At 44.4% G+C, this 15,249-nt stretch overlaps 1 protein-coding gene across 1 annotated transcript; it reads right to left on the bottom strand.

The window, feature by feature from the left end:
- Nucleotides 1-2,509: 2,509 nt before the first annotated feature.
- On the bottom strand, nt 2,510-14,383 carry LOC109890588 (bile salt export pump). The gene is made up of 29 exons (XM_020482525.2): nt 14,119-14,383; nt 13,938-14,017; nt 13,808-13,826; nt 13,375-13,404; nt 13,245-13,296; nt 12,510-12,772; nt 11,936-12,023; nt 11,707-11,840; nt 11,028-11,199; nt 10,587-10,711; nt 9,959-10,133; nt 9,669-9,782; nt 9,435-9,545; nt 9,209-9,334; nt 8,609-8,812; nt 8,075-8,245; nt 7,616-7,817; nt 7,372-7,438; nt 7,090-7,177; nt 6,694-6,867; nt 6,500-6,604; nt 6,078-6,239; nt 5,662-5,865; nt 4,971-5,212; nt 4,630-4,786; nt 4,325-4,522; nt 3,976-4,182; nt 3,407-3,553; nt 2,510-3,138 (listed from the first exon to the last, which is right to left on the bottom strand). The coding sequence occupies exons 2-29, from the start codon at nt 14,005-14,007 to the stop codon at nt 2,938-2,940; spliced, it is 4,008 nt and encodes a 1,335-aa protein (XP_020338114.1). The 5' UTR covers nt 14,008-14,017; nt 14,119-14,383; the 3' UTR covers nt 2,510-2,937.
- Between the last annotated feature and the right edge of the window lie 866 nt (nt 14,384-15,249).

The raw sequence follows: 15,249 nt of genomic DNA, 5'->3' as shown, positions 1-15,249 counted from the left end.
TCATATTTGCATGATTTAGCTTATTTATCATTCAATATTAATGGGACTGCTCAGTTGGAGCTCCTGATCAACATGTGTACATGGTGCATTGAGTTGGTTGGAACCTCTCCAGGTAATTGTTAATAAGCGATGATTCATTTAAGATAGACTTTGAGTGTCCCTAGTGGTAATTTCCACGACATGGAGAAGAATTTCAACGACAAGGGTTAGACCCAAATCAGCCTTTTGACATATCCCTCCTGTTTTTCTGACTTCTAGGAAGTCTTAATCCACTTGACCCAAACATTTCCCCAACTTTTCACCTCATTGTGAAGCCCAAATATTATTATCTTATTATTATATTTTTTTGTAAAGCCCTAGTTATTTTTCTTGCTTTGAAAAAGTCATTTCTGAAGATTATAATTAATTTAACGTGATTCACATTTGTCTCTCATTTTAAGGTCAACCCTGTTATGTGAACTGGACTCCCCTTTGACAACGGTGAAACTATTCAATTTTTTGTAGTTTAAAAAAACCCAAATGACACTCTATGAGTTCATGACAACACAACAGGTGGAATTCAGCAGGGTACCTTACCTCCGCAGTTCAGTACTCCATCCTGCATATAGTGCATGTTCTACTGTGCTTCTACTCATGGTCTACACTGTTATTACATTACCAATTCAGTTCACTATAATACTTATGAAAAGAATAGGATACAATGCCACCAAGTGGTCAACTAATGCCACTGAGTTTACCACTAAAGTTTCATGTAGCACTCCCAAGGGAATCAAACTCCATCTCCAACCGTGGACATGGTCTTAGATTATTTTTTTTAAATGCATCTAATTCAATACCAAAGCAACTTCAATCTCTGACAGGGCCATTTGGGAGCAGGCCTACCTATAGTCTTTGATTTAGTTGGACCCCCGTTCCTCATTCTCGTTGAGGCCCCTTGTGTCATCGATGGATGATGGAGCATTAGAAATAGAGGTCTCTAAATCACATTTACTGTCGCTGCTTAATACAAAACACATTTACTGTTCAATAATAACTTGGTGGGTGCTTGTATTTGTCTTGTTTCACACATGTACAAATACGCATGTTTGAATTGGAAATGTGTTTTCTGCATATCCCGCTCTCCCTGAGACAGGGTCTGCCGTTATCAACGGCAACCCTGGGGCAATTCAGGTTGAGTGCCATGCTCAAGGGGCACGTCAACAGATTTTTCACCTTAATTCAAACTAGGTTCCTTACGGTTATTGGCCCAGCACTTTAACCGCGATGCTACCAGCCACCCAGTAGGTAGTAATGACATGGTAAGTGTGTTAAATCTTCTGAGGCTTGACTTTCACCAGGGTGGAGGCTGAGACATATGGAGAGACAGAGTAGGAGAGACAGTATAGGACTAGTAGGACAGAGACAGTATAGGACTAGTAGGACAGAGACAGTATAGGACTAGTAGGACAGAGACAGTATAGCACTAGTAGGACAGATACAGTATAGCACTAGTAGGACAGAGACAGTATAGGACTAGTAGGACAGAGACAGTCCTATATAGGACTAGTAGGACAGAGACAGTATAGGACTAGTAGGACAGAGACAGTCCTATATAGGACTAGTAGGACAGAGACAGTATAGGACTAGTAGGACAGAGACAGTATAGGACTAGTAGGACAGAGACAGTATAGGACTAGTAGAACAGAGACAGTATAGGACTAGTAGGAGAGACAGTATAGGACTAGTAGGACAGAGACAGTATAGGACTTCAAATCTGAGCTACAGTAGGTCAACAATAAGGTCAGGGATGGTGACTCATCTTTACAAGTGGATAACATCGTGGAGGTTAATGACTTGAGATTGAAAACACAAACTCAGTCCTTCTGCACTGGGCAATAGTGGACAAGACATATTAGAGCACGTTAGCCCCACTTCTCACCCATTAAGTCAACAGAGACCCAGACACTCACCACCACACTTGATTCCAGGACCTGTCTAAGGCGCGCCGGTATCAATCAATATTGTATTGACGCTACATGGCACAAAGTAAAACAGTGTCCTCTAAGTGTACAGAATGTGAGCAGAGAGCCAGGAAAGATTATATTGCTTCATCGGCATACTGATTCACCCGTCTGGGTGCTGGGAATCTGGGATGCACTGATGAAGACTCCATTCCTTAAGGTCAGAGCGGTGTGATCACACATTACCTGATGGATGGATGCAGCAAATCTCATCCTGGTGTCAGGTCAGGGCGTCACGGTGTCAGTCATGGAAGCGTCAACAAGACCCGATGTAGAGAATACTGTAGTACTAGTCTGTAGTACTAGTCTGTCCCAGGCTCTTCAATGAGTCTGTTATCTTAGCCTTTGACTAAGGAAAATCAACTGTTGTAGAATGTATTATCGTCTGCAGGCAATTTAAATGCACCATATTTGGTTCAATGAATAAAGGTTTTAAAATCACAAATGTATAATGGTAAGCACAGCACAAACGGTCGACAATCGTAAACAGTTACTTCATACCCTCAGAATAGATATTTGGATTCAATTTATTCTTATGCAATACAGTTAATTATAAACAAAAGTAAAAAGTCAAATATAAAAAGGTAGCCACTCAGACCTACAGTATGTCTCAGACTTAACACTGACCTGTGTCAATGTAAGACAATTAATAGAGCAGAATTATGAACACCGGAAAGCCCACCTTGAATACATGTCTTCAACAAAGTCATTGAACTAATCCTTCATGTTGTACACCACAGTATATACAAGTAATGAATGCATACCAGCCATAGTTCTGTTTAAATGTAACGACAACAAATGAATACACAGCATGCCCAATTAAAACTAAAGAATGTGTGACGGTTGACAGGATTCCTTCTGCAAAATAAATACTATATGACCCGGTGTGATGACCTGAACAGGCATTTCCTGGTTTGGCTCCTATAACCCTGAGGAGTTAGCTGATTGGTGCACCGGTGGTGACAAGTTTGTAATAGGCCCCTTTGAGAGCCATGAGCTGGTCATGTGGTCCCTGTTCGATGACGAAGCCCCTGGACATAACGGCGATGATGTCAGAGTTCTGGATGGTGGAGAGACGGTGGGCGATGACGATGCAGGTTCGGCCCTCCCTCGCTTTATCCAGCGCCTCTTGCACCGTCTGTAACGCATGCACGCATATACACACACACACACACACACACACACACAAAGCTTTTAGCTGATTTCACAATCACCCATGACTCACCATGATTACTTGATTACTGCCTCTGCCCCCATTCAGGCAAATTGCATGCTTGCCTCACCTCGTACCAATTCTAAAGCTATTTGGAATTGAAAGATCTGTATAAATTGAATCTATCCTTATCAGGTTCAGGACTTCTTCTACTGCTTGTGGTGATGACAGGCGGTTGTCATGGAGACATTACCTTCTCGCTCTCCGTGTCCAGGGCTGAAGTGGCTTCGTCCAGTAGCAGGATCTTAGGGTCGCGGATGATCGCCCTGGCGATTGCTATGCGCTGCTTCTGTCCCCGAGAGAGCTGGGAGCCCTGGGAACCTACGTTGGTGTCGTATTTCTAAAGGGAGAAATTCAAACTTTAAAGTCTACTGTGTCAGACAAAGGGCAACAGATGCAGGGTATACTGTGACAGAGTTTTTGGGACTAGAAGTTTGGCACAAAAACTGGACATTTGTATTTGGATCTTAGTGTGCAGGTATCTTTGATAGAAACGAAGATGTTAGAATAACTGGCCACAACTGATTTAAATGCCATATCTAAATCGTTGGCGTTTCCTTCCTAATGGTGCTACAAACTTGCAATTTTGTCTTGTTTTAAGTTAGTACACTGACAGTGTTGTTTTTAAGTTTGTACACTGACAGTGTTGTTTTTAAGTTAGTACGCTGACTGTGTTGTTTTAAGTTAGTACACTGACTGTGTTGTTTTAAGTTAGTACAATGACAGTGTTGTTTAAAGTCAGTACACTGACAGCAGCATTACCTCAGGTAGTGTCATGACAAAGTCGTGGAGCTGGGCTTTCTTGGATGCGGAGATGATGTCATTCATGCTGACTTCGCGCAGGTTGTCTCCGTACTTGATGTTGTCTCCGATGCTGCAGTCAAACAGAATGGGCTCCTGGGATACGATGCCGATCTTGGAGCGCAGGTACGAGACGTTGACCTGAGTCGAGTCATGGCCATCAATAATCTGCAATGCAACGTGGAAAATCCAGTCAACTTTCCTGTGAACTAATCCAGCTCCCAGGATACCCCCACCCTCTTACAGTCTTTATACCTCTAGAGACATATATGGGGATATTGCGTGCTGCTGAGAGAGACTGAGGACTCACCACTTTGCCCTGGTCGGGGTCATAGAATCTCTCCAGTAGCTGGACGCTGGTGCTCTTCCCACAGCCGCTGCTGCCCACGAAGGCCAGCGTCTGGCCGGGTTTTACCGACACGTTGAGGCCGTTCAGCACCTGGATGTCTGGCCGGGTCGGGTACGTGAACTTACAGTCAATGAACTCTAAGTTCCCTCTGAAATCAGGCTGGATGGGAGAGAGAGGGGGCGTGAGCAAGAGAGAGAGAGAGGGGGCGTGAGCAAGAGAGAGAGAGTGAGTGCGTGTTTGTGTGTGCGTGCGCGGGTGACATGTACCCATTTGTCCCCCTCGTTGCTGTAGACGCGGATCTTTGGCACGCGGTCGAGGAGCTGGAAAAAACGGGCAGCTGAGATCTTGGCTTTGGCGTAGTCTGGGGTGTAGGAAGAGGCTCGGCCCAGCGCTGTGCCACTGGTCACTATGGCTGAGATCACTCTGAACCAATCACAGAGAGACAATGGGGTTTAGTCAAGTTCATATAAAGAAATAAACAAAGGTGGTGGAGGTAGTACAATACATCTTGGACAATGTGATTTCATGGTCTGTTTATATTGTTGACAGGTATGCAGGTATGCAGGCAGACAGGCAGACGGACAGGCAGGCAGACAGTTTCTCTCACCTGAAGACCAGGCTGAAGTGGAGGCCCTCCTGGCGCACCAGGTACCCTCCAAACCTGTAGGAGGCGCTGTTGGCCATGAAGACGACACACTGGGCGAAGCCGTAGCAGGCGCCGTAAACGTTGGCCTTCTGCTTGGCGGCCTGGTACGGAGCCTCCAGGTGAGCCTCGTACATCTCCACAAAGCGCTGTTCCTTCCCCAGCCCTGCAATGGTGCGGATGTTGTTCAGGGCCTCGCCAGAGATCTACAAAAGATACCACAGAGATGTCACAACCACCCACCACTACCACCTTGTAAGTCTAGAACAGGAAGTAGGAACTGTCTACAGTACAGGGACTACACGCATTATCTCTACCACACTGTAAGATAAGCTCTCCAGTGGGTCTACTGTGACGAGGTTTCAGGAAGCACTCACCTGATGTCTATAACAGACATTACAATAGTTACAGGCTGAAATATCTTACAAACTGACACAAGAGAAGTTCTGTGGTAGTGACTTTGCTTGAATGACCCTAACAGAAGCTTTCGAGACACATGTTGATAACGTATTGATAACTCATGTGAGAAGTTAGTGTACAGCCTTGCTTCAATGACAATTCACTTCCAGTCACAGTAGCACTATGTGACTCCAGCCTGTGTTACAAACAGCCCTGGCCAGTGAGTCGTGGAGTACGGTGGAGTACTGTAGCCTACCCGTCCTGCATCCTCCATGGCCTGTTTGTCCTGCTTGGCGAAGCCAGTGAGCATCTTAGCCTGGAAGCCTCCGGACAAAGCCAGGAATGGCAGGAAGCACAGGATGACCAGGCTGAGCTTCCAGCTGAAGTAGAAGGAAATGATGACGGCAACGCCAATGTTGGTCAGAGAGTTAACGATCATTCCGATCTGAGAGCCAGTGGCCTAGGAGAGAATGAGGGAGCGGTATCAATCAATCAATTTGGGTTCGGAATAGGTTATTTACCCAGAATGCCAGATGGGTGAGGTTGTCTTTTGGGTCTGCTGCATTAGTTCCATAGCACTCCATTAAATCAAGTATTTGAAAGACACTAGTACTATTTGGTCTGGGGTCTGGTAACTGCCCTCTATGAGGACTATATGAGGTCCATACTGACCCCTTGGACCTGGGAGGCATCAGTGGCCAGCCGTGTGGTCAGAGCCCCGGGGCTGTTCCTGTGGTCATCAAACCAGCCCACCTCCTGACCCAACATGGCGTGGAAACCCATCCTCCTCAAGCGCCTTGTCAGCAGCTCCCCAGACTTAGAGAAGGCATAGCCCTGGGGGAGACACCGACACCATCAGATCAGGTTAAGGGAAATGAATGACAAAAAACACAGAGAAATAGGCTTCACTTGTCGCAGAGTTTAGAGAAGCAGGAGAAAGGATCCGGTTGATGTGAAGATTAAGAAAGGTGAACATAAAGGATGGAAGAGAGGGAGGGAGGGAGGGAGGGAGGGAGGGAGGGAGGGAGGGAGGGAGGGAGGGAGGGAGGGAGGGAGGGAGGGAGGGAGGGAGGGAGGGAAGGAGGGACATGTACTTGGAGCATCTGGGTGATGAAGGAAGTCACTCCGACCAGCACAAAGAACATGCAGATGCCATTGATCTCCCTCCTCTGAGCCTCTGGGTCTGGTATGGAGAATGTCTACAGCAACACACACATACACTGATTAAGCTAATGAACCGATATTCAATGAAGACTGTCTCGGTCAATACTAGAGCCCTTCACCTTACCGCCAGAATCTGACTGAAGAGCAGAGAGTACACTGGGTTGACTCCTCCGTTGACAGCAGCTCCGATGGTTCCAAACAGCATGTAGGGCCATTCAGGGGCATTGTACTTCAGGATCCTGGTCACTGGAGCAGGCTCAACTTGCTCCTCCACCTCTTCCTCCTCCACAAAGGCACTCTGGACACATTAAGACATATATATATATACATACACACACGTGTATGGACTATGGATACATGCATAACAAATGCACACATGTAAACTGTAGATTACCTGGAAAGAGTAAGTGGCAAGTAACCCTGTTTAACTCTGTTGATGACTCCAATCTCCTTCTCTCTCTCACACACACACACACACACACACACACACACACACACACACAAAAACACACACACAGACCTTGCCCGCGTCTGCCTGAGATATGAAGGATTCTGCTTCTGGAATGAGGTTGGACAGCTGTGAGCGGGTCCTCTTCCTGATAGAGGATCTGCACAACAACAGACAAGCACCAAGTCAACGCACTACCGAGACGCAAAATGACACCGTCAGTCAGCATTCTGGCACAAAATGTCTGACGTGCTTCACCCAGATGTGTGTCGGATTCACTGTAACCAGATATGAGATATGAGGCCTTGTGAAAAGGATGTGAAGTGCATCATGAGAGACGTAGTTCTACAGTACCTGAGACTGGCCCTGTAACTCCCGGCCCTGGATAAACTCTTCTGCTCTGGCTCGTCATTGCCCGCCACTGACACAGGCAAAAGGAAGGAGGTTATTATACAAAATGTTATAAGAAATGTTTTGTTAAAAGTGTTCCTGCACATTCATTTCTCTGTTAATACTTGTAATGTTGACAAAAGTGTGTGCAAGTCAACTTTAGAATTTTGGCAGAGGATGGGGATGCATTGATCTCATAGGGACCTACTCTGTCTGGCCTTCTGGTTGAGAGCCTTGTCTCCTTGGCTTTGTAGGGTGACCAGAGTGAAGTAAACACCCTTCCTCTCTAGCAGCTCATCATGCTTGCCCCTCTCCACCGCCCGCCCATGCTCGTAGCCCACGATCACGTCCGCGTTCTTAATGGTGGACAGTCGATGGGCTATGGAGATGGTGGTGCGGCCATTGCGTACCTTATAGAAGATAAACACGAGACCGTTATCCTACCTGGCTACTGTAAATATGGTTATTTTCATGGTTGTGTTTTCTACCATTTGTCACGTACTTAGGTCTGATCATGTTGTATGAAAGATGATACAGGAACACAATCTATCATCAGAGTTATCCTAACTATTATTACTATAATTAATTGATCCTAGCAGAGATACTTCCTGGTCACTTCCTGCTTTATTTAGGGAATAGGGTGCTATTTGGGATGCAACCCACTCACTTTGTCCAGTGCCTCCTGTACCACAGCCTCACTCTCATTGTCCAGAGCGGAGGTGGCCATGTCCAGCAGTAGGATCCGGGGGTTCCTGACCAAGGCCCGGGCGATGGCGATACGCTGCTTCTGACCGCCGCTCATCTGACCTCCACCCTCTCCCACCAGTGTGTCAAATTTCTGTTTCACCAATCACAAGTCTTTATTGAACTGAAAGGCCATGTGACAGTAGATAGACAGTAGATGTTGAGTCAGTAAAAACACTGGAGACAAAAGTCACAAATAAGTAGTCTGGGTTCATGACTATCGTTGTCATGTTAGTGTAACAGTTTTCCTTCCGTCCCTCTCCTCGCCCCTGCCTGGGCTTGAACCAGGGACCCTCTGCCCACATCAACAACTGACACCCTCGAAGCATCGTTACCTATCGCTCCATAAAAGGCGCGAAACAACTACTTCAAGGTCTCCGCCCGCTAACTAGCTAGCCATTTCACACCGGTTACACTAGCCCTCAATGTATAGCGTGCTAAATGCTGTCAACATCACCTGTGGTAGGTCCATGATAAAGTTGTAGGCATTAGCCTCCTTGGTGGCGTGGATGATGTCATCCAGGGTGACTCCGGGGCGACCGTAGCGGATGTTCTCGGCGATGGTTGTGGCAAACAGCACAGGCTCCTGCTCCACGATGCCCATCAACGAGCGTAGCCATTGGATGTTCAGGCCTCTGATGTCATGGCCATCCAAGGTCACCTGAGACAAGGCATAAACAAGGAGAAAGATAGAATGGGAGGTAGAAAAAAAGGACATTTAAAATGTCTCTACACGGGGCGGCAGCGTAGCCTAGTGGTTAGAGCGTTGGACTAGTAACCGGAAGGTTGCAAGTTCAAACCCCCGAGCTGACAAGGTACAAAATCTGTCGTTCTGTCCCTGAACAGGCAGTTAACCCACTGTTCCTAGGCCGTCATTGAAAATAAGAATTTGTTCTTAACTGACTTGCCTAGTTAAATAAAGGTTAAAAAAAATAATCCTCTAAAGACTCTCTCAGTGATACACTTTAGTGGAGGTGCACTTTTGTACTGATAGAAGTAGTATTATTTTACTAATGTGTTACATCATGTTAAATATATGTCAGGGACGATAACATACCATGCCCTCCTTGGGGTCATAGAAACGTTGGATGAGCTGCACGGCGGTACTCTTCCCAGCTCCACTGGGCCCCACAAAGGCGGTCGTCTCGCCAGAATTCACTGCTACACTCAGCTTGTCCAAGATCTGGCAAGACACAAAGCAAATTACAGACTGCATCTTTACGGAAATATTCCACAATAATCAGATGCATGTCGTCGTTATAGGAAATACTAAGCCACAGTACCACGACTTCAGGTCTGGAAGGGTAGTGAAAGGTGACGTTATGGAACTCAATGTCCCCTTTGACCTTGTCCAGTTTGTACCCTGCTTCTGAGAGGCAGTCGATGTCCGGCTCCTAGGCACAGTGACACAGCCAGACAAAGGCAGTGTTAACCCCCAGGGCTGTGTAAAGTGAGCGTGCACACACACAGTAAATTGAATGCTCAATGAAATTCTCCAACAATGTTGAGATTCCCACCCTGTCGATGGTCTCAAAGATGATGGTAGCAGCTCCTCTTCCTGCAGCAAATGCCTCCAGACATGGAGATGCCTGCCCTAAGTTCAGGGCTGCTATCAGCACACCAAAGAAAACCTGCGATGACAGACAAGACAGATGCACAGGACAGATGAGGTGATCATTATTTTTTCAGCTCTTACTGTTTATTATTCATTCATAAACCAAATAAATGTGATTCTATAGCTGAACTACACATGGACTCTTTATAAAGTATACTTTATGGTGTTGGCCGTATGTTTACTAAATAGTACCTGTAACAGTGTTCCGGGGCTGTACTCCTGTGTGTCCACCACTAGGCTGGATCCATACCAGAAGGCCAGGGCGTAACACAGGAAGATGATAAACCACATGTAGCCTGTGAAGAAGCCCATGATCAGGCCCTTCCTGATGCCCCAACGCTGAGCTGAGATCAGGTTCTTGTCATACCTGGGAGAGAGAGAAAGGGACAGAGGGTTAAAGATGCAATCGGAGATCTTAAGCACAACAAAATCGTAACATATCATACAACTTCCAACAAACAATTGTGATTTTGTTGTTGTTGCAGGATTGGAATTACACAATTGGATGACGTAGTACACAAAAAGCAGGGACCCGTTTTGGCTCGTGAGCACTACTTTCAAAACTACTGGCTGAAATTATACAAAAGTTCTGGAGAGTCCCTTTAAACTGGGATAGAGGCCCAGCACTCAATATAATATGTAAGGTGGTGCTACTAGTTGCCCCTTAAGGAGAAAACAATGAATGGAATTTAACAGTATATAGTGAGGTTGATCAAGGTAAAGAATGTCAAATTTGTGTGGCGAGTATTGGCACTTACAAATTCAGCAAATAGCTAAAGGAGAAATTGTTAGGTCAGTTTCTGTCATGCTATTATATTACCTTTCCACTTCCTTTAGCTCTCCTCCGAAAGCAGCCACTGTTCTGATGGAGGTGAGCACCTCGTCGGCCACGGCTCCAGCCTTAGCATAGGCCTGCAGCTCCTGACCCGTCAGCTTGGCCACAAACTAGACGAGAGCAGAGGTGGTAAGTAGAAAGGTGCAGTCAGTACAGTACACTTACTAACTCCCACATCAATGGAGCTCATTGAGAATCGACACATAGTAAATTAACAATGTAAATTATAGGCCTAGTCCTAATACTCATAAATGAGCTTTCCTTGTCGCCTTTAACTTTCATTGTCTCCTTTACTAAGTGACCACTAGTAAATTTTTTTCATCTACCCATTCCTAACAGAGTTAAACGGAGAGGAGGGAAGGAAAGGGACCGTTTCAGTTTATTGGGACAGGAAGTGACCACATTGATTGACGTTGACCATCCTACCAGAGCCATGAGGGCGGCCCCGACTCCAATTAGAGGACTGGCTGCGATGATGACGAGCGTTAACTTCCATCCCTTCACAAAGCCCATCGCAAAACCGCACACGAAGGTGGTGAAGCGCTGGATAAAGATGCTCACTTGATCCGCAATGGCATCATTGATCTTGTTGATGTCACTGTGAAATAGCGGAGCACACCACAGACAGAGACATGAGAGTCATTAGCGTTTTTTCAGGTCAGGTCAAATTCAAGAACAACTACAGATATATATTCTTAATTTGGGCCAGTTTGCTAAAGCAGAAAAATAATCCTGCAGCAACAGGAAATGTGAATTATTATGTGGACCATAATTAATGGACATTTTTGTAGGAATTAATACATGTTTTGTTAGGGCAAATAAAGTCTGAAATTTCAACGCCCTACCAGGGAACAAAATGATTGGATCCGAGTACCTGTATACTTTATAGAACTGCAGAATTTCCCTAACAGTTCTTTTTAAAACTCAAATACACTACAATTTTATATTTCCTGCTGTGCAGGAATATTCTCAGCAAATAAAGAGTGATCAAATTAAGATCCTACATCTGTACTAAGCATCCTAAGCATGTTAGGAAATGCAAATGTTCCCAGAACTTTTTCTATTAAAACCTAACAGGGGAATTTGGTCTGTGTTTTTCTCTTACTCTGACATGCGTGTGTTTAACTCTCCAGTCGAGTTGCAGTCGAACCAGCCAATCTCCATCCTCATCACCTTCCTGAAGTACATCTTTCTGATGATCTGGATCTGTCGGGCTGCAGACGTCACCCACAACGAGATCTAAAAGAGCAATAAGGCATTCAAAGCAATCGAGATCTAGCGCTCTGTCATCAAACTGCTTGAACTCAGTATGTTGATGCAAACGATATACTTACTTGAAGGTATCCTAGCAAGAAAACTGCACATCCAATGGCAACGTAATAGTAAGCAAAATTGGTCATCTCATACTCAATGTCCAGAAGCCTGAAAATGAGTGTCATACAGATGTAGGATCTTAATTTCAGCCAGTTTGCTCCAGCAGGAAAATAATCCTGCAGTTACAGGGAATGTGAATTATTATGTGGATTATAATTAATTGACATTTTTGTAGGGGTTGTTAAATTTTTTGTAAGGGAAAATCAAGTCTGACATTTCAAAGTGGAATTATAGCCATCAGAAGCTTTATTAAACCTTGAATACACTACAGGTTTTACATGTCATGCATCGCAGGAAAGTTTTCCTGCAAATTAAAAGTCTACATCTGTACACAAATTACAAAAGACAACAGCTTGAGACAACAAGAAGACCCTAACCTTACCCTAAAATACATAAAGAGACAATTTCCCCTGTGCCCATGACAGTAGGCTACTATAGTCAAATAAAATACATCTTTCTATCCTTAATCCTTGATATAGAAATTCCATGTACAGCAACGTCCTACTCTTGTGCGCAGCAACGAATAGGACTTACCCGCATGTTAAATTCTTCATCTTATCAGTGTTATTGCTGTCCAGCCAGTCTGTCCATGCTGACTGGTTCTTCCACTGTATGGTGTTGTTGATACATTCCTTCCTGGGGTCCAGGAGCTCCTGTAACTCAATGTCGTACTCAATGAAGGTGTCTGTGAGCATCCCGAACACCAGCAGCATGAGAGGCTGGGCGGAACCGTGGAGGAAGGCACACACACTACCCCCCACCATCATCAGGGTCTCCCGGCATGTGGCGAAACGGAACTGCAAATACACACACACACCAAACACACACAAACACACACACAACCAACCAATGGGTCAGTCATCACAACAGGTGTTCTGATAATCTGACCTACCGTCTCAGTATGTACTACCTGGACAAAATATGCATGCTTTAATCACTGTAACCATGTAGATTTTAATATTGTCAAAGGCACCCCATTGGAACCTGCCTGTGTGTGATAAGTCTGGCCCATGATGCTCCATTCTCATATTGTACTACTATTCTTATACCCGTTTCTGAAGATTTCCAGTCCAGTTGTGGTTTAAAGTTCTTATGTACAAGAGTTATGAACCAGCTCTCCCACACATGAGATAACATAAAAACATCTTCATGTGACCTTCACACTACACTACACAACACAACCGCACAGTGAATTCACTGAAGGAACCATAGAGTTAGATACTGTTTTGTTACATCTCTATGAAAAGAAACACAAATAAAATACTTTACCAGCTGAAAGAAGCCAATCCTGATAGCAGCTTCCTTCTTCTTGTTTGAAGACCTGGGACAATCACAGAGAAATTAGTCAAAGCCTAAAGGACATGAGGGGGAATAATGTAGGGGGAGAAGAGAGACTTACTTTGTGTCCTGTTTCGTGTTCCCCATCATCCTGCAGCAAAGAAAAAAAGAACATACTATTAATGTGACCTTGTTTTTCTGTGTCACAATTCTGAGAAACATTATAAGAAATGGGCTCCAGAGTGGCGCAGCGGTCTAAGGCACCGCATTTCAGTGTTAGAGGCGTCACTACAGACCCTGGTTCGATTCCAGGCTGTATTACAACCGATTGGGAGTCCCAGCGCACAATTGTCCCAGCATGGCCCGGGTTTGGCCAGGGAAGGCCATCATTGTAAATAAGAATTTGTTCTTAATTGACTTGCCTAGTTAAATAAAGGTTAGCTTAAAAAATCCATAAACGTATTTTGTTCAATTTTACCAACATGAACACAAACCACACAGAATATAAGTCATGACAAGTGTTTGTTTTTTTCATCTGAGGAAGATGCACTTACATGTATGCGTCGTTCGGTTCTGTAATAAAGAGATGATAAAGAAATATGATACTTTTCAAAAGCATTGTTTATGTCAGGAAAATGACATCAAAATGATGCATTGAACATAATCATATTTATGCAGGTGTACCTTCATCAAAACCATTGTTTTCTTCTCCCAGCTTTTTGATGCTGTGTAATTTCACTGATCCAGCAGGCATCCTGGACTGTCTACAATACATTTATAAGAGGAAAGATATATAATAAAAATGATTTACAAAGCCAAAATACATCCCATTTGAAATGTATTGTATTATCACTGAGATACCTACCAACTTGTTGTTTCCCAAATCCAATAAAAAACAACGTATCTCCTCTTTGCACTAAAATCCTTTTGGATTCTGCTTCTTTACATTATAGCCGATCCAATTGTACAGTACACTAATGGTCTCCAGTCCGTACTAAGACGTGCTGCCGAGTCCACCTGACAGCTTGGTGCCACCACTGTGTGTTTGTAGAGATGGTAGGTGGTCACTGATATTGGGTAAAGAGTAGACTGATAGGGTGACTGTGGGCTGGAAGAGGCTGAGGCCCTCTGCACCACGTACTTATTGAACAAACAAGCCAGGTCCAGGGTGGAACTTGGGGTCATACGATCGTGTTTAGAGGTAAGTGTCCTGTCGGTTCGCACTGCTCAAGGGGCCGATGACCCAGCTATGCAAAGAGTAGGAGAGAGCATGGTACAAAAAACAATCCAGACTACATAGCTCTCCTTGCAATGAAAAGGAATCAGGTCAAATCACTTGCATATCAGGGTTTTACACTTGCAATTGCACACACGGTGATGTGTGTTTTTCTTACTTTAGACCATAAATTAGGGCTAAATGGATGTTATGAGAATGTCAGATAATCATTTTCAAGAATACATAACAAGTCATGATATTAAGCCACAATCACCATCACAATCTGAGGTACGCCTACTTTTGTTCTAGGATTTTTTTAAAGTGATCAAAGACCATGGCAAAATATATAAGACATCCATCGATGATTGGGCTCAGTGTTACACATTCATCGTATCACATTGATTACTTCTAAAGATATTACAGTTTATCGACCCTTCTGCATGTAAACACAAACCGTGTGCGAAGACAGAATACTTTCCAAGAGTTGAAGCTAAGTCAAACAACTTCCAGGTCATCACCCTCAGGGCTGCTGTCCTCTTCAGTCCTAAACAAGCCAATATGATCTGTCTGAAATTATGGTCATACATTTCTGTTTCATTTGCATTTTAGCAGTCTTGTCATAACAGGTTTTCTCCTAACTGGGATGTTTTACCTTAACACTGTTGCTTTTATTTGCTTTCATGGGGTTGGGAAGCCATTACTAACGAGCAACAACACTTCCAATTTGAGACCACAACCTTATTCAAGGAGTAGTACTTTAACTCAAACCAATTTTCCTTT

This window comes from Oncorhynchus kisutch, linkage group LG5 (assembly GCF_002021735.2).
Source record: "Oncorhynchus kisutch isolate 150728-3 linkage group LG5, Okis_V2, whole genome shotgun sequence".
In the NCBI taxonomy this organism is placed as follows: domain Eukaryota; kingdom Metazoa; phylum Chordata; class Actinopteri; order Salmoniformes; family Salmonidae; genus Oncorhynchus; species Oncorhynchus kisutch.
This window is presented reverse-complemented; position numbering and strand designations above follow the sequence as displayed.

What these genes read in the sequence shown, in the direction of transcription:
- LOC109890588 (XM_020482525.2), bottom strand. Translation starts at nt 14,007, where the DNA reads ATGCCTGCTGGATCAGTGAAATTACACAGCATCAAAAAGCTGGGAGAA. An exon ending in GGGCCGCCCTCATGGCTCTG is followed by an intron (nt 10,712 to 11,027) that starts GTAGGATGGTCA and finishes GCTCTCGTCTAG; the next exon opens with TTTGTGGCCAAGCTGACGGG. An exon ending in ACCCCGACCAGGGCAAAGTG is followed by an intron (nt 4,183 to 4,324) that starts GTGAGTCCTCAG and finishes GTTGCATTGCAG; the next exon opens with ATTATTGATGGCCATGACTC.